The 23824-nt window shown below is 43.2% G+C and overlaps 1 protein-coding gene across 6 annotated transcripts in view; it reads right to left on the reverse strand.

Annotated features, from left to right (window-relative positions):
* The window catches only part of ADCYAP1R1 (ADCYAP receptor type I), a 271371-nt gene that overhangs the window by 33038 nt on the left and 214509 nt on the right, over positions 1–23824 (reverse strand). For all 6 annotated transcript variants that reach the window (XM_073629495.1, XM_073629492.1, XM_073629493.1 and 3 more), the window contains 6 exons: positions 22306–22332; positions 17884–17916; positions 14625–14728; positions 13697–13794; positions 11540–11672; positions 3029–3182 (listed from right to left, as the gene is read on the reverse strand). In XM_073629495.1, the coding sequence (XP_073485596.1) occupies positions 3029–3182; positions 11540–11672; positions 13697–13794; positions 14625–14728; positions 17884–17916; positions 22306–22332 (549 nt within the window). The remainder of the gene's footprint in view (positions 1–3028; positions 3183–11539; positions 11673–13696; positions 13795–14624; positions 14729–17883; positions 17917–22305; positions 22333–23824) is intronic.

The following is a 23824-nucleotide window of genomic DNA, read 5'->3' on the forward strand; positions in this document are numbered from 1 at the left end:
AATTGTAAGTCATCCAATGACAAGAGCCCCCAGTGGATGAAGAAACACGGCTTCTGAAAAATCAGAAACGGCGGCGTTTTCTTTGAAATACAAAGCCGGAGCGGCAGTCAGATCCGCGGCAGAAATCGAGCATGGCAGGAGCCCCGCGCTTGATATGAGGCTTGTAATTAAAATGCAAATTTATGTCATACAGCGCTGCACGCTCTACAATCTCTCCAGCAGATGAATTATTTAAAGGGTTCTTAACGTGAAATCCTTCAACGTGTACCGAGGAGCAGCGAGCTGCGTTCTTCAAACTTGGGGCGATGATGATAATTAAGAAGAGAAGAATTTTAAGTGACTGCCAACGCTCACGCTAAACTCCGGGCACACAGATAAACACACACACCAGAACTGTGCTCTGTACCAATGGATTGGGGACATTTGTCAGCCAATCCTATGATCCACACAAGACAGCCCAGAAAGGTTGGTGACCTCACTTTTCCTTACTGCAATGACAGCGTGGTCACCAACCTGCCCTCAGGTCTGTGATTGGAGAATGAAGGAGAAGTAGCAGACTAATAAGGTCATCATTCTTCTCGCTCTTCCTGTAAACATGTCCAGATTGACTGACACCCCTTTGCAAAGCAGCAGAGACCAAAGTCCTTGTTTACATGGACGTCAGTCTCTACCATCCCTCTGAAAATTGAACCACGGAAATGGTGGAGCCGCAGCTTCCAGGTGTTCAGAAGGCAATACTTCCGCCTTTTGAAGGTCAGTTTTTTTTGTTTTTTAGTATTTGTATTTAATTACCACACTACATCCGTAGGGAATTTCCCAAATTCCCCAGAAGTCTGCAGTATGATAAGTCTATTTTAGTAAAATAAGTTAAATTATAGGCACCCTCTGCAACAGGAATTTCATTTGTGGTGAGATACTCCCCAAAGAGTTAAATATTTTCTAACTACTTGCTTACTGGGCACTTCAACCTCCCTCCTGCTCCAGACCAATTTTCAGCTTTCAGCGCTGTCACACTTTGAATGACAATTGCGCGGTCATACAACACTGTACCCAAATGAAATTTTTATCATTTTTTTCATACAAATAGAGCTTTCTTTTGGTGGTATTTAATCACAGGTGGGATTTTTACTTTTTGCTAAACAAACAAAAAAAGATGGAAAATTTTGAGAAAAAAAAAAATCATGTTTCATAGTTTGTTAAAAATTTTTGCAAACAGGTAATTTTTCTCCTTCATTGATATTTGCTGATGATGGGGCACTTGTGGGCACTGATAGGCTGCACTGGTGGGCACTGATAGGCACAGATATAGCGGCACTGATGGGCACTGATAGGTACCACGGATAGATGGCACTGATGGGCACTGATAGGTGGCACTGATAGGTGGCACTGATGGGCACACGATGGGGACAGATAAGGTGGTATATGGGCACAGATAAGGTGGCACTGATGGCCACTGATAAGATGGCAGTGATGGGCCCTGATGGGTGGCACTGATGGGCACTGATAGGTTCCACAGATAGATGGCACTGATGGGCACCGATAGGTGGCACTGATAGATGGGCACTGATGGGCACTGGTAGGTGACACTGATGGACACTGGTAGGTGACACTGATGGGCAGCACTGTTGTTGAGGCACTGATTGTGGGCACTGATAGGAGGCACTGTGGGCACTGGTAGGTGGCGTTGGTGGGCACTGGTAGGCAGAACTGCTGTGTACTGCTAAGTGGCACTGGCAGGTGGCACAGGTGGGCACAGATGAGCTTGGGGCAATCTCCTTGATCGGGACCGATGTCCCTCTCACAGCCTCCGGTGATCGGCTGTCAACGCGAGGAGAAAAATAGCCGATTACCGGCTCTGTTTACATCACATGATCAGCTGTCATTGACTGACAGCTGATCACGTGGCAAGGGGTCGGGATTGGACCCCTTACTCCGATCTGTGATCCAACGAGTCTCATAGATCACAGAGCACGCCGTGCGCGCCCTGCAGGGGGCGTGCAGGCGCTCGGGCACGGGAGGACGTCAATAGACGTACTCCCGGCAAAGTAGGTCTGCGCTGTAACCGTCGTTCGGCTATAGCGCGGATCTGAAGCAGCTAAAGGGTTACAGACCCTGCAGCTTTTACTCCTCAAAACAGAGAGTGCACCAGGTGATTATAATGAGCCAGACCTTCCCATTCAGAATCGGTGTGAACAGGAAATGGTGAAACAAACAAAGCAATAAAAGGTAGAAATCTGCTACAAAGTTTGTTAAAAAAAGGGGAAAAAAATTCTGAAAAAAACAAACAAAAGCAGCAAGCACATCCAAAGACTAGTAATCTGCAATACATTTCATATTTGTTTTTGGATTTAAATACACTATAATATGTCTATACTTCTCAGGTCATGATTTTGTGTATAAGCCGGAAATATCGAAAGGTGAACTGGTATGGACATGTTTCCTTAGTTATATAGTTCCAGCTTGGTCTAATGTAACTATGAATATACTGTACCATACCTGTGGGATCCCTCTAGAAGCTGGAAATCACTGTAGTAGTCACCACCACTACACCGCTACTCCAGCGTTCTCCACTAGCTTCTGGGTCCTGCGCTGAGCGCCTGCCATGCTGCATTATGAATACAGGAGGTCGACCGCTAGACACGGGTGCCATTCAGAGAATGCGTTGCCTTTAATCAATGAATGCAAACCATTCTTTGGTTGGATGAGGTGAAGAGCATGATGTCACCACCCCACCTCTCTACCTTGTCCAATCAGAGAATGCTTTCCATTCATTGAGAAAATGTAAACCTATCTCTGAATGGCACCCATGCCAAATGACCAACCTTCTGTGTTCAGTAAGTAGCCATTTGGCACAAGCTAGTAGAGATCACTGTAGTAGTGGTGCCTACTACAATGATTTCCAGCTTCCACAGGGATCCCACAGGTATGGCCCGTACGTACTGTACTTACTTTGATCCAAGCAGGACCAAAGTAGCCATGCAAAAAAAAATCCATACCTTGACATTTTTTTTTGTAGAGAAAGACTTACCCCATCCTATGATTGTGTACCAGTAGAAATATCGTCTTTCTGGGAAGAAGGTCTCCACCAGCAGAGTGAAGAGGTAGAGTCCTTCAATGAAGAGCCAGAAATAGTTGGACATGACGCAATAATGGAAGAACACCATGACGGCTTTACATTCCACCTGGTATTAAGAGAAGACATTAATAAGTATTTTCTTTATTATTACGGGTATTTACCAATTGTACATTCACATCAGTCCCTGTCCTCAAGGAGATTGCAGTCCATAGTCTCTCTATCTCAAAGGCATACATACTCATACTAGGGCCAATTTAGGCAGAAGGCAATTAACTTACCAGCATTGTCTTTGGAGTGTTTAAGGAAAGCCCCATAAGCATTGAGAGAAGAACATGCAAACTCCACGCAGGTAGAGTTCTGGTTGGTATTTGAACCAGAAGGCCCAGTGCTACAAGGCAGAAGTGCTAATCACTAAGCTGAAAATACTTATAGGGATCTCATTTCTTTTCATTGATGCCATTGCCTAGTATATGAACATGTCTGATGAGATCCCCATGATTAAGCTCTGAGGGGTGGAGCGAAACACATTGGGGATGTGGCCCGGTAGGAGCCCAAGCTGAGGTTGCCACATACCACACCACAGCGGACCTGTGGCCTATACTTACTTTACTATACATGTCTTATGAGGTGTTGTTTCTTATTACCCATAGTCGGGGCTTTTTTTCTCAGAGAATAGCTGCAAATACTCCTTCCCTCTGAGTCACCCTTGTCTCCACCCCTTACCCACCTCCGAGCACCATTTCTTGGTTCTACACCCTTGGTTACCCTTTTAGAGAATACAGAACCAAGTAATTTGTATGGAACTTGTTAATAATTAAAGCACTAAAATAGATTCCCCGCAGCCAGCCACAATAGTCTCCTCCAGCAATAAAAGACACCCCCCCCCCGCAATAATAGACCCCCCCCAACAGCCATAGACCCCCGCAACAAAATACCCCCCAGCAAAAATAGACCCCTATTTTCTATATAAGGTTTTTATGGATGGACATATTTGATTATTTTTATTGACTTCATTACATGACACATATGAATTGATTTTTATTTATTTGTTGAGTTTCACATTGCACATTTGATTGGATCTTTATTGAGTTATTTGCCAGGAGAAAAGAAAGCCAGCCACAATAGACTCAGAATTGTCAGGGGTGGGTAGTGGGGTTCCCCAGGGTTCTGTGCTGGGACCAATCCTATTTAATTTGTTCATAAACGACCTGGAGGATGGGATAAACAGTTCAATCTCTGTATTTGTAGACGATACTAAGCTAAGCAGGGCAATAACTTCTCTGCAGGATGTGGAAATCTTGCAAAAAGACCTGAACAAATTAATGGGGTGGGCGACTACATGGCAAATGAGGTTCAATGTAGAAAAATGTAAAATAATGCATTTGGGTGGCAAAAATATGAATGCAATCTATACACTGGGGGGAGAACCTCTGGGGGAATCTAGGATGGAAAAGGACTTGGGGGTCCTAGTGGATGATAGGCTCAGCAATGGCATGCAATGCCAAGCTGCTGCTAATAAAGCAAACAGAATATTGGCATTAAAAGGGGGATCAACTCCAGAGATAAAACGATAATTCTCCCGCTCTACAAGACTCTGGTCCGCCCGCACCTGGAGTATGCTGTCCAGTTCTGGGCACCAGTCCTCAGGAGGGACGTACTGGAAATGGAGCGAGTACAAAGAAGGGCGACAAAGCTAATAAAGGGTCTGGAGGATCTTAGTTATGAGGAAAGGTTGCGAGCGCTGAACTTATTCTCTCTGGAGAAGAGACGCTTGAGAGGGGATATGATTTCAATATACAAATACCGTACTGGTGACCCCACAATAGGAATAAAACTTTTTCGCAGAAGAGAGTTTAATAAGACTCGTGGCCACTCTTTACAATTAGAAGAAAAGAGGTTTAACCTTAAACTACGTAGAGGGTTCTTTACTGTAAGAGCGGCAAGGATGTGGAATTTCCTTCCACAGGCGGTGGTCTCAGCGAGGAGCATCGATAGCTTCAAGAAACTATTAGATAATCACCTGAATGACCGCAATATACAGGGATATACAATGTAATAATGACACATAATCACACACATAGGTTGGACTTGATGGACTTGTGTCTTTTTTCAACCTCACCTACTATGTAACTATGTAATAGACCCTACCACTAATTATAGATACCCCCAGCAATAATAGACCCCCCAAAACAACAGTAGACCCCCTGCAACAAAATACCTGCCCCCCCCCAAGCAGCAATAGACCCCCACCAGCAACAATAGATTCCCCAGCAGCCAGCATCAATAGACCCCTCCCTCGACAGTAGATCACTCCCAGCAACAATTGACACCCCCAGCAACATAAGGCCCTCCCAGTAACAATAGATCCCCACCAATAACAATGGACCCCCCACCCCCCAGGAACAATAGACCCCCGCCAGAAACAATAGATCCCCAGCAGCCAACATCAAAAGCCCCTCCTTCAACAGTAGATCACTCCCAGCAACAATTGACACCCCCAGCAACATAAGGCCCTCCCAGTAACAATAGATCCCCACCAATAACAATGGACACCCCACCCCCCAGGAACAATAGACCCCCGCCAGAAACAATAGATCCCCAGCAGCCAACATCAAAAGCCCCTCCTTCAACAGCAGATCACTCCCAGCAACAGTTGACACCCCCCCCCAGCAACATAAGGCCCTCCCAAAAGCAATATAACCCCCCCCCCCATAACAATAGAAATCCCCCCTAGAAACAATAGGCCTCCCCAGCAATAATAGACCTCCTGCAAAATAGATCCGCTCCTGCAAAAATGGATTCCCTAATAGCTAGCAACCATAGAACCCCCCCAACACCCCTTGCCATTACATACATTCAATTCTGGAGATGCTGGAATTGTATTTCCCCATGTTACTTACTGCTGATAAAAAGCCCCACCCATAGTTACCAATCAGATTCTCTTTTTTCCATCATATCCAATAAGAATAGTTCCCCTTTGGACATTTGGGGTAGTTTTAGGGGTCTGTGTATAAAAAGTTTGCTTTCAACAATGTCCTTCTTCTTGTCACTCTTCCATAAAGGTCAGATTTGTGGAGAACACGACTAATAGTTGTCCTGTGGACAGATTCTCCCACCTGAGCTGTGGATCTCTGCAGCTCCTCCAGAGTTACCATGGGCCTCTTGGCTCTTCTCTGATGAATGTTCTCCTTGCCCGGCCGGTCAGTTTAGATGGACGGCCATGTCTTGGTAGGTTTGCAGTTGTGCCATACTCTTTCCATTTTCGGATGATGGATTGAACAGTGCTCCGTAAGATGTTCATAGCTTGGGATATATTTTTATAACCTAACCCTGCTTTAAACTTCTCCACAACTTTATCCCTGACCTGTCTGGTGTGTTCCTTGTCCTTCATGATGCTGTTTGTTCACTAAGGTTCTCTAACAAACATATGAGGGCTTCACAGAACAGCTATATTTATACTGAGATTAAATTACACACAGATGGACTCTATTTAAAAATTAGTTGACTTCTGAAGGCAAATGGTTCCACTAGATTTTAGTTAGGGGTATCAGAGTAAAGAGGGCTGAATACAAATGCACCCCCACACTTTTTACATATTTGTCAAAAAATTTGAAAACCATTTATCATTTTCCTTCCACTTCACAATTATGTGCCACTTTGTGTTGGTCTATCACATAAAATCCCAATAAAATACATTTACGTTTTTGGTTGTAACATGACAAAATGTGGAAAATTTCAAGGGGTATGAATACTTTTTAAGTGCACTGTAAGCACCATCTAGTAGACATAATGTGGTATTCATTTAAAAAAAATTTAATTGGTAAAAAGAAAAATACATTTTGGCCACTAGATGGTGCTTACGATCATACAAGACAGCTCTATAACAAAATATACGTCAGGTTCGTTGGAGCTGAGCAGATGTGTGTCACATTCGTTCAGTGAATATACATAAAATACATAAACCCCTAAGAGTATTAAAAAACTATTTATTGGGGGGAAGGGTTGGGTAGAGTGGTGTAGTGTTAGAGCCTCTGTCTTTTTTTCCCCCCTGCTAGTGATATTTTCTTTATTTGTCCTTGTAACCATTGTCACCGGGAATGAGAAAGCGGAAGATGTAAAATTTTGAGCTGTCACTGGAACAGAAGGGGAGGGGAAATCGTCCAAAAGGGAAATGTGTTCTGTTTTAAAAGACGATTTCCCTCATTTTAGAGTCTGAGAGAGAAAGTGACAGAAATTCTCCCCAGGGGTACACAAGTGATTAAACCACTCCCTACTTTATTTAAAACTAAAATAAAATGTTTTGATACGAGTAAAAAAAAATCCCAAGAAATTCTTTAGGTTCTTTAGGACAGATCATATTGGTCCCATAAAGAATGAAGAAGGACATCTGGTTACAAAGGATGGAGAGATGGCGAAGGTATTGAATTTCTTCTTCTCCTCAGTCTTCACGAGGGAATCGGGGGGCTTCAGTAACCAAAACTGCAGTGTTTATCCTCATGACACAACACAGGAAGCACCTCCATGGTTAACAGAGGACAGAATTAGGAATAGACTTGAAAAACCTAACATTAATAAATCACCGGGGACCAGATGGCTTGCACCCAAGGGTCCTTAGGGAACTCAGTCAAGTAATTTCCAGACCATTGTTCCTAATTTTTCCTGACAGTCTACTGATTGGAATGGTACCAGTTGATTGGAGAAAAGCCAATGTAGCACCAATTTTTAAAAAAGGGCCAAAATACATCCCTGGGAAATACAGACCAGTTATCCTAACATCAATAGAATGCAAGCTCTTGGAAGGGATGATAAGGGATTATATACAAGATTTTAGTAATGAGAACGGTATCATTAGCAGTAATCAGCATGGATTCATGAAGAATCGTTCTTGCCAAACCAATCTACTAACCTTCTATGAGGAGGTGAGCTTCCATCTAGATAAAGGAGACGTAGACGTGGTGTATCTGTATTTTGCAAAAGCATTTGATACAGTTCCCCATAAACCTTTACTGTACAAAATAAGGTCCGTTGGCATGGACCATAGGGTGAGTACATGGATTGAAAACTGGCTACAAGGGCGTGTTCAGAGGGTGGTGATAAATGGGGAGTACTCAGAATGGTCAGGGGTGGGTAGTGGGGTCCCCCAGGGTTCTGTGCTGGGACCAATCCTATTTAATTTGTTCATAAACGACCTGGAGGATGGGATAAACAGTTCAATCTCTGTATTTGCAGACAATACTAAGCTAAGCAGGGCAATAACTTCTCCGCAGGATGTGGAAACCTTGCAAGAAGATCTGAACAAATTAATGGGTGGGCAACTACATGGTAAATGAGGTTCAATGTAGAAAAATGTAAAATAATGCATTTGGGTGGCAAAAATATGAATGCAATCTATACACTAGGGGGAGAACCTCTGGGGGAATCTAGGATGGAAAAGGACCTGAGGGGTCCTAGTAGATGATAGGCTCAGCAATGGCCGGCAATACCAATCTGCTGCAAGCAAAGCAAACAGAATATTGGCATGCATTAAAAAGGGGATTAACCCCAGGGATAAAACAATAATTCTCCCGCTCTACAAGACTCTGGTCCGGCCTTAACCTTAAACTGCATAGAGGGTTCTTTACGGTAAGAGCGGTAAGGATGTGGAATTCCCTTCCACAGGCGGTGGTTTCAGCGGGGGGGCATCGATAATTTAAAAAAACTATTAGATAAGCACCTGAACGACCACAACACACAGGGATATACAATGTAATACTGACATATAATCACACATAGGTTGGACATGATGGACTTTGTCTTTTTTCAACCTCACCTACTATGTAACTATGTATGTAACTATGATATAATGTTGAATTTCAAAGCTGAACATGTGGGTAATATTACTTGAACAACATGCTGAAAAAAAAAAATCAATAAGTTAATTACCATATAAAACTCTTAAAATGGAGAAGTACTAAAACTGGAGCACTCAGAATCTGGTGCAGCTGTGCATGGTAGCCAATCAGCTTCTAACTTCAGCTTGTTCAATTAAGGCCTGGTTCACACCTATGCATTTTTTAGCGTGTTTTCAGTTTTGCAGAAACACACTGCAGTCCATATAACATGGTTTCCAATGGATGTAGTTCACATCTGTGCATTTTATGGAATGGGCCAGGGACTTTCTGGTTTTTGGTTCCATAGACTTCAATTGATCAAAAATGCGTATTTAAAAATGCAAAATGCACCTGCAATATGCAAACCACAACCTGCATAGGTGTGAATCAGCCCTAAGCGTGGTTGAATAAAACCTGGAAGCTGATTGGTTTCTGTGCAGAGCTGCACCAGATTTTGCACTCTCCAGTTTCAGTAACCCCCCCCCCCCGTATCTTCATAGTAACTTTCTGCTTCACCTTTACAGTAGGACTGTCAGAGGGAAAGGTAGCTTTTGTGAGCCAATAAGGTTCCACTGGGTGAGAGTAGAATGAGGAGGGTCAACCTTCGAGTCTCTCCCGGGTCAGTTTGCCTCCGGGAAGGCTTCTGTATAAGATGTTCATGTAACAGGGTACAAGGAGAAATTGTGTCCACTATTTTTGGCTTTGAAAGAACAAGTTCATTCTAATGTCTTCTGAAGTCCTTCTGAGGCCAGTCACATACCGTTGGTAGCGTCTGTGTAGGAGGAGATTGTTATCTTCTGGCCAAGAAAGGGGTTTGTAGACCAAGAGAAAGATTAGAGAAGTGTTTTGGAAACACTTTCTCCTGTGGCAAGACCTCCCCCCCTGTCAGGACTGGGATCTGAACCCACATCCTCTGTTGCATCTGGCAGTAGCTGTTCTTGCTGCTCCACCTGAGATGCTGAACAGCACTCTGTCTGATCCTTTGGACAAACTTACCTTGTGCCTTGTTTCTTGTGAACTTTGAACTCTTTGCTCCTCCCATGAACTTCCTATTTTAGCCATGCCTTTGCACTTCCTGTTTTGCAGATTACTGTGCTCTCTCAAGCCGATATCTTGCTCCTATGGCAGGCCTACAGATGCCCTTATCTTCGCTATAATACATTACCGACCATTGTCTTGTTCCCCGACTACGCGTCAGCATGATCCGAACCTGCAAACACTTGTTACGGACAGTTGGCTTGCTCATCTCCTGGTGAGGTGATACTGAGGACCATGACCTGGTACTAACATGCAACAAAACCCATCTGCACCATCAGGAGCTCTGGTGAATACCAGTTAGTGCTTAAACTTTGTGCCTCGGGTGAGCCTGCATCATCCGCCAAGGTAACCTATCCTGCTGGTCAGTGGGAGCCTCTCTACTGCTATAGCTACTGCTCTCTGATCTTGACCCCTGACCGTGACACCCCCAGTAGCAATGTAAACATCATTTTATAGCAAAAGATCCACAAAAGCTCAAGTGGAGTCTGTAGTACATGAGAGTGCTAGTTACCCCTCTGGACACTTTGCAAGATCTGATGTGGCCTATGAGGTGATGAAAGAACAACACTAAGAAGAACAGGCACAAATCTTGTAGCCTGCAAATGGGGCATCTGAGACAGTCCAGGGTGACTTGATGGGAAGAGAGGAGCATAAATAAGGGTTTGGCTGAACTGTCTCACCCTGCAATCTAGGAACCACATACACTTTCTGGCCAAAGGTTGTGAACATTGGAACATCTCCCCTACATTATATGACCAATATATGTAGACACTGCACCAAATTAGCGAAGGGCACTGTTAATGCTACAACATATAAAGACATTTTAGAGAATTGTGCTCTTCCAACTTTGTGGGAACAGTTTGGTGAAGAACCCTTTCTGTTCCAGCTTGACTGTGCCCCTGTGTACAAGGATAGCTCCATAAAGACATGGTGTGACCAGTTTGGTGTGGAGGAACTCGAGTGTCCTGCACAGAGCCCTGACCCCAACTCTACTGAACACCTTTGGGATGCAATGGAATGCCAATTGTGAACCAGGTCTTCTCATCCAACATCAGTCCTGACCTCAACCCTACTGAACATCTTTGGGATGCATTGGGAGCTTTGTTTTCTTGTCCAACATCAGTATTTTAACTTGAAAAATCTTTTTTTAACTGAATGGGCACACGTTCCCACAATCACACTCTGGAAAGCCTTCCCAGAAAAGTGGAGGCTGTTATAGCCACAAAGGGGGAGCAACTTCATATTAATGGCCATGGTTTTGGAAAGGGATATGTCCAATAAGCTTATATTCGAGAGATGTTCATATCTCCACAACATTTGGAGAAAGATTAGAACGTGAGATTTTTATTGTTGTTTGTGTTTCTATTGAGGACACATGCTTTAGATGTACTTCAAATTCTTTGTTAATTTAGCCTACTGTAAATCATAACTCAGATCAGGAGATTCACCATGATAACTGAACATTTGGGTACTCAAGTCTTGGACCAATCCAAGTGGGAGTCATGTAGTTTATTCATATCTACACATGTATCAATTTGTTCCTACTACTACTTACAGTGGAAACATGGCAGTGGTTGCTGTCTTGTTCGGCGTAGAGGACTTCGTCTTTGATGAAGACTGATATGGCTCGGAGGATGAATGAGACAAAAAGATTCATGTGGATGAAGTTGCGCGTACAGTGAAGCTTCCTGGAACACACACATAAAGTTTATTAAGTTATGCATTCAAAAAAATAAATTGTGTACATGTATAAACTTGTAGGTAGCTGCCTACAAGGAGGATTTTTCATGTGAGTAAGCTAGTTGGTCTAATGGTTCAAAAAAGGTTGACCGCACTGCCATGTATAAAGCATTGATGATTACTTTATTGAAGATAAAAATCCTTCAAGATACCTCATAAGACATCATGAGACCTCTATGCAGGCATGGCAAGATTAACGCGTTTCACGAATCAAGGTTTGCTTAATCATAATCAGATTACGATTAAGCAAACCTTGAGTTGTGAAACACGTTTATCTTGCCATGCCCGAATAGAGGTCCCATGATGTTGTCAGGTCACCTGAGTCCAGGTGACAGATGCACTCCGTAGGAGTCAGGAGTGCACCGCTAAGGTAGTGGACCCTAGGACTGACTGCTGCGGATTGAAATCTGGGAGGTTCAGGAAGCAGGTCTACTGGAGCATCAACACAGATACCACTGGGAGCTAGAGCATAGATTCCCCAGGGTGCGAAGTCTAAGAGCCAACAGGTGTTCACCAGAGCCTCTAGTGGTGAGGATGGACTACGCTGCAGTCTGGCTCCAGGTGGTGGCCCCCAGGGTCTCACAGCTCACGCTCACCGTAGACTACAGGAGAAAGAGGAAGGAAGCAGCAGGCTGGAACAACATGGATAGTAAAGGGATAAGCCAAGGTTGGGGCGACTAGCAGACAAGGATACACATAGAACACGCCAAAGGTTGGGGCAACTAGCAGACAAGGATAAACATAGAACACGCCAAAGGTCAGGGTCACAAGCAGACAGGGATAGTCGAGAACAGGCCAAGATTGGTAACTGGAATCAGACGTAGGAGACCCAGTAAGTAGCACACGAAAGCTAAACACACAATGGTTGTTAAGGAAGGTTGGTTTGCAATGCACAGGTTAATATAGTGTTCCTAATTAGAGGCTGAGGGAAGATATATATAAGCAGTTAGGTGAGGGTGGCTGGCCTCTAAGGTGAACACATGGAGGAGAGGTAAGCTGACAGAGAAAGATTACTGCATAACCATGACAGAAGTCTTATGATGTCTCCTGATGGATTTTTATCTTCAATATAAAGTAATCATCACTGCTTCATACCTGGGAGTGCGGTCAACCTTTCTTAAACCATTGGCTCTTATCCAGGCTGCGGACTGGACCTGCACTACAAGGTTGAAGGGAGCAGTCATTCCCACCTGGAGCGGCACAGCACTGTCTTTATATCAGTTAAGCTAGTTGGTCTGCCCGGGCTGGGAAGGGGTTATTTGGGTCTGATCTCTTTTCCTGAGCTTTTTGGACCCTGCCTTCCTTCCCAGTGCATAAGGGGGAAGACCGAGTCCAGAGGGAGAGCCTGCACATGGAATGCTGAGAAAGGGCTCCTGCCTCATGTAGTTCCACGAGATATTAGAGTTTCGGGGGGGGGATCTACTAGCTTTGGAGGACATCAGTTATGGACTACACCTATTAAGGTATGCCTGGGCAGCCTTAACTTAGTCAGTTAGCTTTGGAACTGCGTTACATTTGCATGGATGTTGCTACAAAAGTAAAGTTTCTAAAACCCTTTTAAGCCTGGTCTGAAATTATTCAAAGGGGTGCATGGTGGTACATGGCGCATAAAAGAACTGGGCCTATAAAGCACACCTGGGTTACAGGAGCAAAGCTATTATGAAAGGCCCCCAATGACGTCATTTATAACAAAATGTGCGTAGGGCAGAAGTCGTGACGTCACCACACATACAGTACATGATCCCAAATTAAATTGTGGGATTTGGAGTTCCGTGAATGCCAGTTTTTATACATTTTTCTGAACGTTTTTAATTACAATAACGAACCCCAGTAAAGGATTTGACACTGTGTGTGCCTGGTGCTCTGTTTTTCCTTCATTCCTGGAGATCCTGTGATATGGATGGGCTGGACGTGAACCATCACACTGGGCAGATGTTGAAAGGTACATATGGGAATGACCCAAGAGCCTTACCTGAAGCGGCACAGGATGACCATGGCGGTGGTGAGTGCCACAAGAGAAGTGCTGTATCCAACTGTGTACAGGGCCTTCACCGACAGGAAGTAGGTGTCCTGGGAAAGAGAGGGGACGGTTTTATCTTTACACATAGCAGATGGCAACTTGACCCAAAGCAACACACAGTATTGTGAAAATAGGTATTTTCCATTTTTTGGATAGAGTAAGGGAGGGTTATATCCCCTGTAAGATTTTATTTTATTTTTTTCTGCAGAGATTTCTCTTCACTTCCTCTCCCATAGCCAAACAGGAAGTGGGAGAAAATCTTTGTAAAAGTTAGGGAATTTGTGGTTGCCACCAGAACTATGTGTCCCCATTGGAAGATTTCTCCTTTATATCTGTTCTGGTGACAACCCTAAATTTGGGATTTTCTTTTACTTTCACTTTTGATGACATTGATAAACAGGACAAATAGAGAGGGCGGATCTCACTAATGAGAACACAGACAGCATTAAGAGCCTAATAAGGTGTTCTAATCCCTCTCCATCCTATCCAAAACTCAGGGGCGGCCCGTCCAACAGGGGAGCCCAGGGGCGCCGCCCCCTCTCTCCTCCCCCCTATATGCAATGGATAGATTCATGCATAGCACAAATCTATCACAGCACACAGGAACAGAGCTGAGGCTGTCAACCACAGACGGTGTGCTGGAGATCCCTCCTTTTTTTTTTCTTTTGGTGTCAGAAGTGACTCATGCTGACAGCAGAGGAAGGAGGCAGCAGACAGAAATGACACTCTTAATTAGGACAGTAGTACACACTATAGAGGGACCACAGGGTGAAATTATGGACACCCGTTGATTGTAATTCTAATGAATACCTAGTAGGAAGGACTATATAGCAGAGGAAAGGATCAGCTTCATTTTTGAAGACTCTCTTCTGATTATTACCTGGTCAGGTCCGGTCTCATTAATGTCAAACCCGCATGCATCGGAGTAATGAGGGAAGGGATCAGACCAGCCGTTCTCTGTACAGTTTCTGCTGATAATTCCTTCTGTGAGCAACAAACATAAACGCATTTTACAAAACTGAGCTCATTATTATTGATTATATTTTACATTTGATTGATTGATTATATTTTACATTAGTTACATCATTTAGAATTTGTACAGTTACAGACTGCAAGGGGACAGCTCGGTTTGTATATACAGTGCCTTGAAAAAGTATTCATACCCTTTAGAAATTTTCCACATTTTGTCAGGTTACAACCAAAAACGTAAATGTATTTTATTGGGATTTTATGTGATAGACCAACACAAAGTGGCTCATAATTGTGAAGTGGAAGGAAAATGATAAATGGTTTTCTAAATTTTTTTACAAATAAATATGTGAAAAGTGTGGCGTACATTTGTATTCAGCCCCCTTTACTCCGATACCCCTAACTAAAATCTAGTGGAACCAATTGCCTTCAGAAGTCACCTAATTAGTAAATAGAGTCCACCTGTGTGTAATTTAATCTCAGTATAAATACAGCTGTTCTGTGATGCCCTCCGAGGTTTGTTAGAGAACCTTGGTGAACAAACAGCATCATGAAGGCCAAGGAACACACCAGACAGGTCAGGGATAAAGTTGTGGAGAAGTATAAAGCACGGTTAGGTTAAAAAAATATCCCAAACTTTGAACATCTCACGGAGCTCTGTTCAATCCATCAGCTGAAAATGGAAAGAGTTTGGCACAACTGCAAACCTACCAAGACATGGCCGTCCACCTAAACTGACCGGCCGGGCAAGGAGAGCATTCATCAGAGAAGCAGCCAAGAGGCCCATGGTAACTCTGGAGGAGCTGCAGAAATCCACAGCTCAGGTGGGAGAATCTGTCCACAGGACAACTATTAGTCGTGTTATCCACAAATCTGACCTTTATGGAAGAGTGGAAAGAAGAAAGCCATTGTTGAAAGAAAACCATAAGAAGTCCTGTTTGCAGTTTGTGAGAAGCCATGTGGGGGACACAGCAAACATGTGGAAGAAGGTGCTCTGGTCAGATGAGACCAAGATTGAATTTTTTGGCCTAAAAGCAAAACGTTATGTGTGGCGGAAAACTAACACTGCACATCACCCTGAACACACCATCCAACTTTTCTTCAGCAGGGACAGGGAAGCTGGTCAGAGTTGATGGGAAGATGGATTGAGCCAAATACAGGGCAATCTTAGAAGAAAACCTGTTAGAGTCTGCAAAAGACTTGAGACTGGGGCAGAGGTTCGCCTTCCAGCAGGACAACGACCCTAAACATACAGCCAGAGCTACAATGGAATGGTTCAGATAAGGGGTCTCAAACTGGCGGCCCTCCAGCTGTTGCAAAACTACAAGTCCCATGAGGCATTGAAAGGTGACAGTTCCAAGCATGACTACCACAGGCAGAGGCATGATGGGACTTGTTTTTCTTCAACAGCTAGAGGGCCGCAAGTTTCAGACCCCTGGTTTAGATAAATTGCTGTTTACAGACGCTCTCCATCCAATCTGACAGAGCTTGAAATATTTTGCAAAGGATGGGCAAAAATGTCCCTCTCTAGATGTGCAAAGCTCATAGAGACAACTTGCAGCTGTAATTGCAGAGAAAGGGGGTTCTACAAAGTATTGACTCCATACAAATGTACCCCCCACACTTTTCACATATTTATTTGTAAACAATGTTGAAAAATATTTATCATTTTCCTTCCACTTTACAATTATGTGCCACTTTGTGTTGGTCTATCACATAAAATCCCAATAAAATACATTTACGTGGTTGTAACATGACAAAAATGTGAAAAATGTCAAGGGGTATGAATACTTTTTCAAGGTAGTCTATACTGACTGTTAACATAAATCTCCCACATGTAGGTGGCTATATATAATAAACGTGCAGTTCGTTTCGTTCCGAATTGAAGTTCGAACAAATTTTTCATTATTCAGAAATTCAGATATATCCGAATTTCCAAATTACAATAGTAATGAATTAAAAAAATTCAAAATAATATAACAAAAAACGAAAATTCTAAATAAATTAAATTTAAAAAGAAAATTGAATTCAAGAATAGAATAAAATAGAATAGAAAAAAAAAAAGGAATAGAATAGAGAATAGAATACAAGAGAAAATGAAATAATAGAATAAAAATAAGAGTAAAACAGAACAGAATAGAATAGAAAATAAAAGAACAGAATAAAATAGTATAGATGATAAGGGAATATAATAGAAGAGAAAATAATAGAAAAAAATAAAATAAAATATGTAGCTGCCTTCCATTTTTGAATTTCAATTTAGAAAAGAATACAATAGAATAAAACAAAATAGAATAGAAAAGAATAAAATAGAAAAAATAAGAATAGAAAAAAATATAATATAGCTGCCTTTTAAAATTTGAATTTTGGAAAGAATTGAATAATATTTAAAACAGAAGAAAAAGAATACAAAAAAATGAATAAAATAGAAATAATATAACCATCTGCCAAAATTAGAATTTCAAATATAATACATTCAAATTTGAAGAGAATAGATTAGAATAAAATAGAAGAGAATGAAATAGAATAGAATAGAAAAACCAATAGAAAAAATATAACCACCTTTCGAAATTCAAACTTTGAATAGAATAAATTAGAATAGAATAGATTAGAATAGAATATAACCACCTTCCGAAATTTCAATTTCCAACAGAATAAATTCAAATGTAATAATAATAGATTCAAATAACTCAGTGAGAAAATATTGCCCACTAGGGGGAGCCGGTGATATAGGAATTAATCTATCAGAGAAAATATGGGCAGATTTCAGGCAGCTTGCACAAAAGCTTTTGACATTTTGTCAACAAAAGTTCTTATAAATAGACACTGAGGTATTTCAGAAGGCTATACCACTTTTTGGCCGCTAGATGGAGCTGATGATATAGGAATGAATCTATTAGAAAAATACTGGGAAATTCCGGCCAGCTTGCACCAAGGATTCTGACACTCGGCCAACAATTGTTTTATAAATAGATCCCTGCATGTTATGTAACATATAAGAAATAGGGACTTTGACAGGTTGGTCTCAGCACAGTGAGTGGAGGCGGACCTGTCATCCGCCGGCTTAACAGGAATCCCCCCGCTGAGCAAAGCGGAGTCCGTCGGCCTGTGTGAAAGAGCCCTTAGAAAGTTTTTACAAACTCATTGTCCATCCCAAAATATTTCCTTACCGGTTTGAAGTTCTTCTAAGTTCTCAAGGGATTCTAAGAACAAAAAAGGGAACATTTTAAGACATCAAAGAAAAACACAGACGGAAATTTATACCACTAAATGGTTCGGTCCACCTAAAATTATGTTTCAGTTCTTCCTTCATGAAAAAGGTTTCTTATAGACTTTGTAGACATGCAGGACAGAGATTTTTGGGGGTCTGAACAGCTGCTGTGGCCATTATGAGGAATCCCACTCTTCCCTGTGGGTTTTGCTCAAGGTGTAGTACTTCCCAGTGATTTGAAGCCAGCCAGGACATACAATTGCAGGGTTAGTGGACCACCTTTACAGTATCTCACAAAAGTTTCTACACCCTTCACATTTTTGTAAATATTTTATTCTATCTTTTCATGTGACAACACTGAAGAAATGACACTTGTCTACAATGTAAAGTAGTGAGTGTACAGCTTGTATAACAGTGTAAATTTGCTGTCCCCTCAAAATAACTCAACACACAGACATTAATGTCTAAACCGCTGGCAACAAAAGTGAGTACACCCCTAAGTGAAAATGTCCAAATTGGGCCCAAAGTGTCAATATTTTGTGTGGCCACCATTATTTTCCAGCACTGCCTTAACCCTCTTGGACATGGAGTTCACCAGAGCTTCACAGGTTGCCACTGGAGTCCTCTTCCACTCCTCCATGACGACATCAAGGAGCTGGTGGATGTTAGAGACCTTGCGCTCCTTCATCTTCCATTTGAGGATGCCTCACAGGTGCTCAATGGGGTTTAGGTCTGGAGACATGCTTGGCCAGTCCCTCACCTTCTTTAGATTGGCAGTGGTTGTCTTGGAGGTGTGTTTGGGGTCGTTATCATGTTGGAATACTGCCCTGCGGCCCAGTCTCTGAAGGGAGGGGATCATGCTCTGCTTCAGTATGTCACAGTACATGTTGGCATTCATGGTTCCCTCAATGAACTGTAGCTCCCCAGTGCCGGCAGCACTCATGCAGCCCCAGACCATGACACTCCCACCACCATGTCACGTACCTGGTGGTTTTGAGCCCCCTGGAATGGAGACAGAGGGCACAGGAGTAAGGAGTGGTATGAGTGGCTGGCAGGATCAACAGTCAGTTTAGAAGTCCAGGAATCACTAAGACCCAGGAGACTGGAACTGGAGAGTAGACTGGAGACTGGAATGCTGGACTCGAACCAGGAACAACAGCAGACAAGTAGACACAGAGAGGTCAGGCAGGCCGGGTCAGATATCAGGCAGGCAAAGGAGGTACCAGAGGGTCAGGCAGAAGAATCGTCAGGCAGGCCAGTGGTCAAGTATCAGGTGGACAGTAGAGGTACCAGGGATCAAACAGAAGAATAGTCTTAGGCAAACCGGAGGTCAGATGCAGGCAGACAGCTGGATTGGTCACAAACAGATAGCCGGGTCTTAACAGGTAGTCTCAGATCAGATCAGATAAAGCACACGGAATGCTGTAGAGCAGACAGCGGGGATTGAGTGTGACAGAAAGGCTTAAATAGCCTGCCTGGCGCCAACAGGGATGCGGGCGCCCGTGTGCGCGCGTGCATGCGCAATGGCTTTTGCAAACGCGCACCAGTGAGCCTGGGGCGCCGATTACTGGCAGGATCTTCCTGACACACCATGCTTGACTGTAGGCAAGACACACTTGTCGTTGTACTCCTCACCTGGTTGCCTCCACACAAGCTTGACACCATCTGGACCAAATAAGTTTATCTTGGTCTCATCAGACCACAGGACATGGTTCCAGTAATCCATGTCCTTAGTCTGCTTGTCTTCAGCAAACTGTGGACTTTTGCGTGCATCATCTTTAGAAGAGGCTTCCTTCTGGGACGACAGCCATGCAGACAAATTTGATGCAGTGTGCGGCGTATGGTCTGAGCACTGACAGGCTGACCCCCCACCCCTTCAACCTCTGCAGCAATGCTGGCAGCACTCATACGTCTATTTCCCAAAGACAACCTCTGGATATGACGCTGAGCACGTGCCCTCAACTTCTTTGGCCGACAATGGCGAGGCCTGTTCTGAGTGGAACCTGTCCTGTTAAACCACTGTATGGTCTTGGCCATCATACTGCAGCTACATTTCAGGGCCTTGGTAATCTTCTTATAGCCTAGGCCATCTTTATGTAGAGCAACAATTCTTTTTTTCAGATCAGTTCTTTGTCATGAGGTGCCATGTTGAACTTCCAGTGACCAGTATGAGAGAGTGAGAGCGATAACACCAAATATAACACACCTGCTCCCCATTCACAGCTGAGACCTTGTAACACTAACGAGTCACATGACACCGGGGAGGGAAAATGGCTAATTGGGCCCAATTTGGACATTTTCACTTAGGGGTGTACTCACTTTTGTTGCCAGCGGTTTAGACATCAATGGCTGTGTGTTGAGTTATTTTGAGGGGACAGCAAATTTACACTGTTATACAAGCTGTACACTCACTACTTTACATGGTAGTAAAGTGTCATTTCTTCAGTGTTGTCACATGAAAAGATAGAATAAAATATTTACAAAAATGTGAGGGGTGTACTCACTTTTGTGAGATACTGCATATAAAGGAAAAAGTAAAATCTTTCTAACATGAATCAAACGGTTATCCTCTCAGAGGGGTTCAGCATTCCTCCTCCAATGCTATACAATAAGACAGGTGCTCCCTTCTGTCTCCTGGCTCACTCTGGCCCCAAGCTTAGGTCCTTGTCGGTTCCTTCAGATCGACTTACAGCACCAGTGTACTCACATGCATACTCTATATACCTTACATAGCCCCCTGCTTCCATGGGCCCACTCCCTAACCTCGAGGCAGGGGACATCCTGTCTCTCGGGTGGAACCCCAAATCAATGTCTGGCCCTTGATTAAAAAGGTTGTGCACACCCTGCTGGACCCAGGGTTAGAGGCTTCATCCCTCCCAAGGTTCTGGTGTCTATAGGCTTCAAAGAGTCTTGGGAGGGATGAAGTCTCTGGACACCAGAACCCAATGTTGGACTTACAAATCCCAGAAAAAAAAACTGAAAAGCCAATTTTCCCTCAATCTGCATGCATGAGAACCCTGTTTGATGCTTAATCCTACTAACAGAGTGGCAGAGGCCTAGCACAGACCTAATAGATTCTTCGACTCTACTGTAACACAGAAATACCTGGACACAGGGTTAGTGACCTCAACCCTCCCAGAACTCTTCCAAGCCTCTGGACTCCAGAACGCAATCTGGGATATACAAATCCCCCCCCAAAAAACTGAAGAGCCAACTTTCTCTGCTCGAAACTGACATTCTGGAGCCCCTCAATCGGCATCCACGAGAACCCTGAGTGATGCTTAATCCTACTAACCCAATGGCAGGATCTAGCACTGTCATACCTAACAGATTCTACGTCTCTATTGTAACATACAAAAACCTGGACCCAGGGTTAGTGGCCTCAATCCTCCCAAGACTCTTCCAAGTCTCTGGACTCCAGAACTCAATCTGGGAAAAACAAATCCCCCCCCCCAAAAAAAAAAACCAAAAACTGAAAAGTAAATTTTCTCTGCTCAAAACTGACATTCTGGAGCCCCTCAATATTCATCCATGAGAACCCTGTTTGATACTTAATTCTACTAACACAATGGCAGGGCTTAGCATTGTCATACCTAATAGATTCTTTGTCTCTATTGTAACAGAAAAACCCAGACCCAGGGTGAGTGGCCTCAACCCTCCCAAGACTCTCCCAAGTCCCTGGACTCCAGAACCCAATCTGGGAGATGCATATCCCTGAAAAAAAACTGAAAAGCCAATTTTCCCTCAATCTGCATGCGTGAGAACCCTGTTTGATGCTTAATCCTACTAACAGTGCCAGAGCCTAGCACATGCCTAATAGATTCTTCGACTCTTCTATTGTAACACAGAAAAACCTGGACTTGGGGTTAGTGGCCTCAACCCTCCCAGGACTCTTCCAAGCCTCTGAACTCTAGAACGCAATGCGGGATATAAAAAATTCCCCAAAAAAGCTGAAAAGCCAACTTTCTCTGCTCAAAACTGACATTCTGGAGCCCCTCAATCGGCATCCACGAGAACCCTAACACAAAAACTCAGACCCAGGATTAGTGGCCTCAACCCTCCCAAGACTCTCCCAAGTCTCTGGACTCCAGACCCCAATTTGGGAGATGCAAATCCCTGAAAAAAAAACTGAAAAGCCAATTTTCTCTGCTCAAAACTATTATTCTGGATCCCCTCAATCTGCATCCATGAGAACCCTGTGTGATGCTTAATCCTACTATCATTGTGACAAGGCCTAGTACCGTCACACCTAATAGATTCTTCATCTCTATTGTCATAGAAGGACCTAGACCCAGGGTTAGTGGCCTCAACCCTCCCGAGACTCTTCCAAGGCTATGGACTTTAGAACCCAAGGTACAACAGGATTGGAGGATGTTCTTACCCAGCTGGGACTCATAGAAGTCCATCCCTACAAAAAAAAAAAAAAGACAACTGTTACTAAATTTGTCCGAGCTGTAAAACAAGTCTCCAGTGGCAGCGGGCATTGTGTGCGTGCTCGTGACACAGTTTGATGTTTAGTAAATTAATCAGATCTCCCAAAAAATGGTAAACCATGGATCCATATTTTTTATTATTATCTACAGCTTTGGAACAATCCTTGCCCTTATGACCTCCCAAGTTTTACTTAAAGAAGAACCTCGCTTTCTCAATCAATATTGACTATCTTTAATCCTCATGCTGTTAGCATTAATAAATAGATAGGAAAGTATATTATATTTACTTGTTTAAAACTTGTTATTTTTACATTTCTTCAGTTACTTCCTGGTTTTCGGCCTCATCCAAAACAAGCTCATACATCCCAGGAGTCTTTAAGGGAGGAGGGGCTTTCCAGGCTAAGGACACCTTCCTGCCTGCATGCATGAGCTAAGGGCAGGTGGATTCCAGGGAGTAAATGCTCCATGAATCATCTGCCCTTACTCAAGATGGCCATGACTAGAAATGCTAGAGGGAGGAGGGGGCGTTTAAAGTTGATTTCTCCACAAAACAAGGCATGGAGGCATGGATGGATGGGGGAGTTTTGCTTTGAATATTTAAAATGAATGAATTTGCGTTTTTGGTTTGTGGTGCTCGGATGCGGTGTAGTTCTGCCAACACTTTTTTCTGTCTTGTCATTTCTTTTATTGCTGTCTGTAGCCACACTGGAAATGCATACCGCCCAACATGTTGAGATGGGAATGAGGGACACCTACTGGCAAACGTATGTGAGCATAAGACACGCCCCCTGCCACACCCCCTTAAAGAAGAATTAACCCCAAAAAAAAAGGTTAATCAAATCCAGAAGGGCTTTCGTTTTACCACTATTATTCCTTTATATTGGCTTTTAAAATGTATAAATGCAGCAATTTAGAATTTGGAAGAAAGGTTTAGCACTGAGAAACACTTTTTGAAAGATGCAAAGTGCATTTTATATACAAGTATATGGATCAGACCAAAATCAGGGACAAATGAGGAGGAATGAGGGACAGAGGGACATTGCTCCAAATCAGGGACAGTCCCTCGTAAAACGAATTGGATATTTTTAAATTTTTTTTCTCAGCACCTACTGTATATCTGCTGTATTCATTTTTCACTTCCTCCCTGGCAGTGGCTCATCGCATCATTTCCTGTTTGCAATGCCTTCTGGGAAGGGGCGGCAACTTCCTCTGACACTGCCGTTGCTATGGAAACCTGACCTGAATCCTATAACACTGTAACGCTGTACTGAGCATGTGCGAGATCTGCAAGGATGAGATCCAGGAAGAAATACAGTCTGGCTTCAGATGCCCACACTTAAGATGGCCACGGCCTGCTGTAAGTTTATAAAATAACAAACTACTGCTATAAACTAACAAAACAGACCTTAGTTTACAGACTAACTTTACTAGAATACATTAAGCTTGTGTATTATGGGGGTATTTTTA

This window comes from Aquarana catesbeiana, linkage group LG05, assembly GCF_042186555.1.
Source record: "Aquarana catesbeiana isolate 2022-GZ linkage group LG05, ASM4218655v1, whole genome shotgun sequence".
Taxonomy (NCBI): domain Eukaryota; kingdom Metazoa; phylum Chordata; class Amphibia; order Anura; family Ranidae; genus Aquarana; species Aquarana catesbeiana.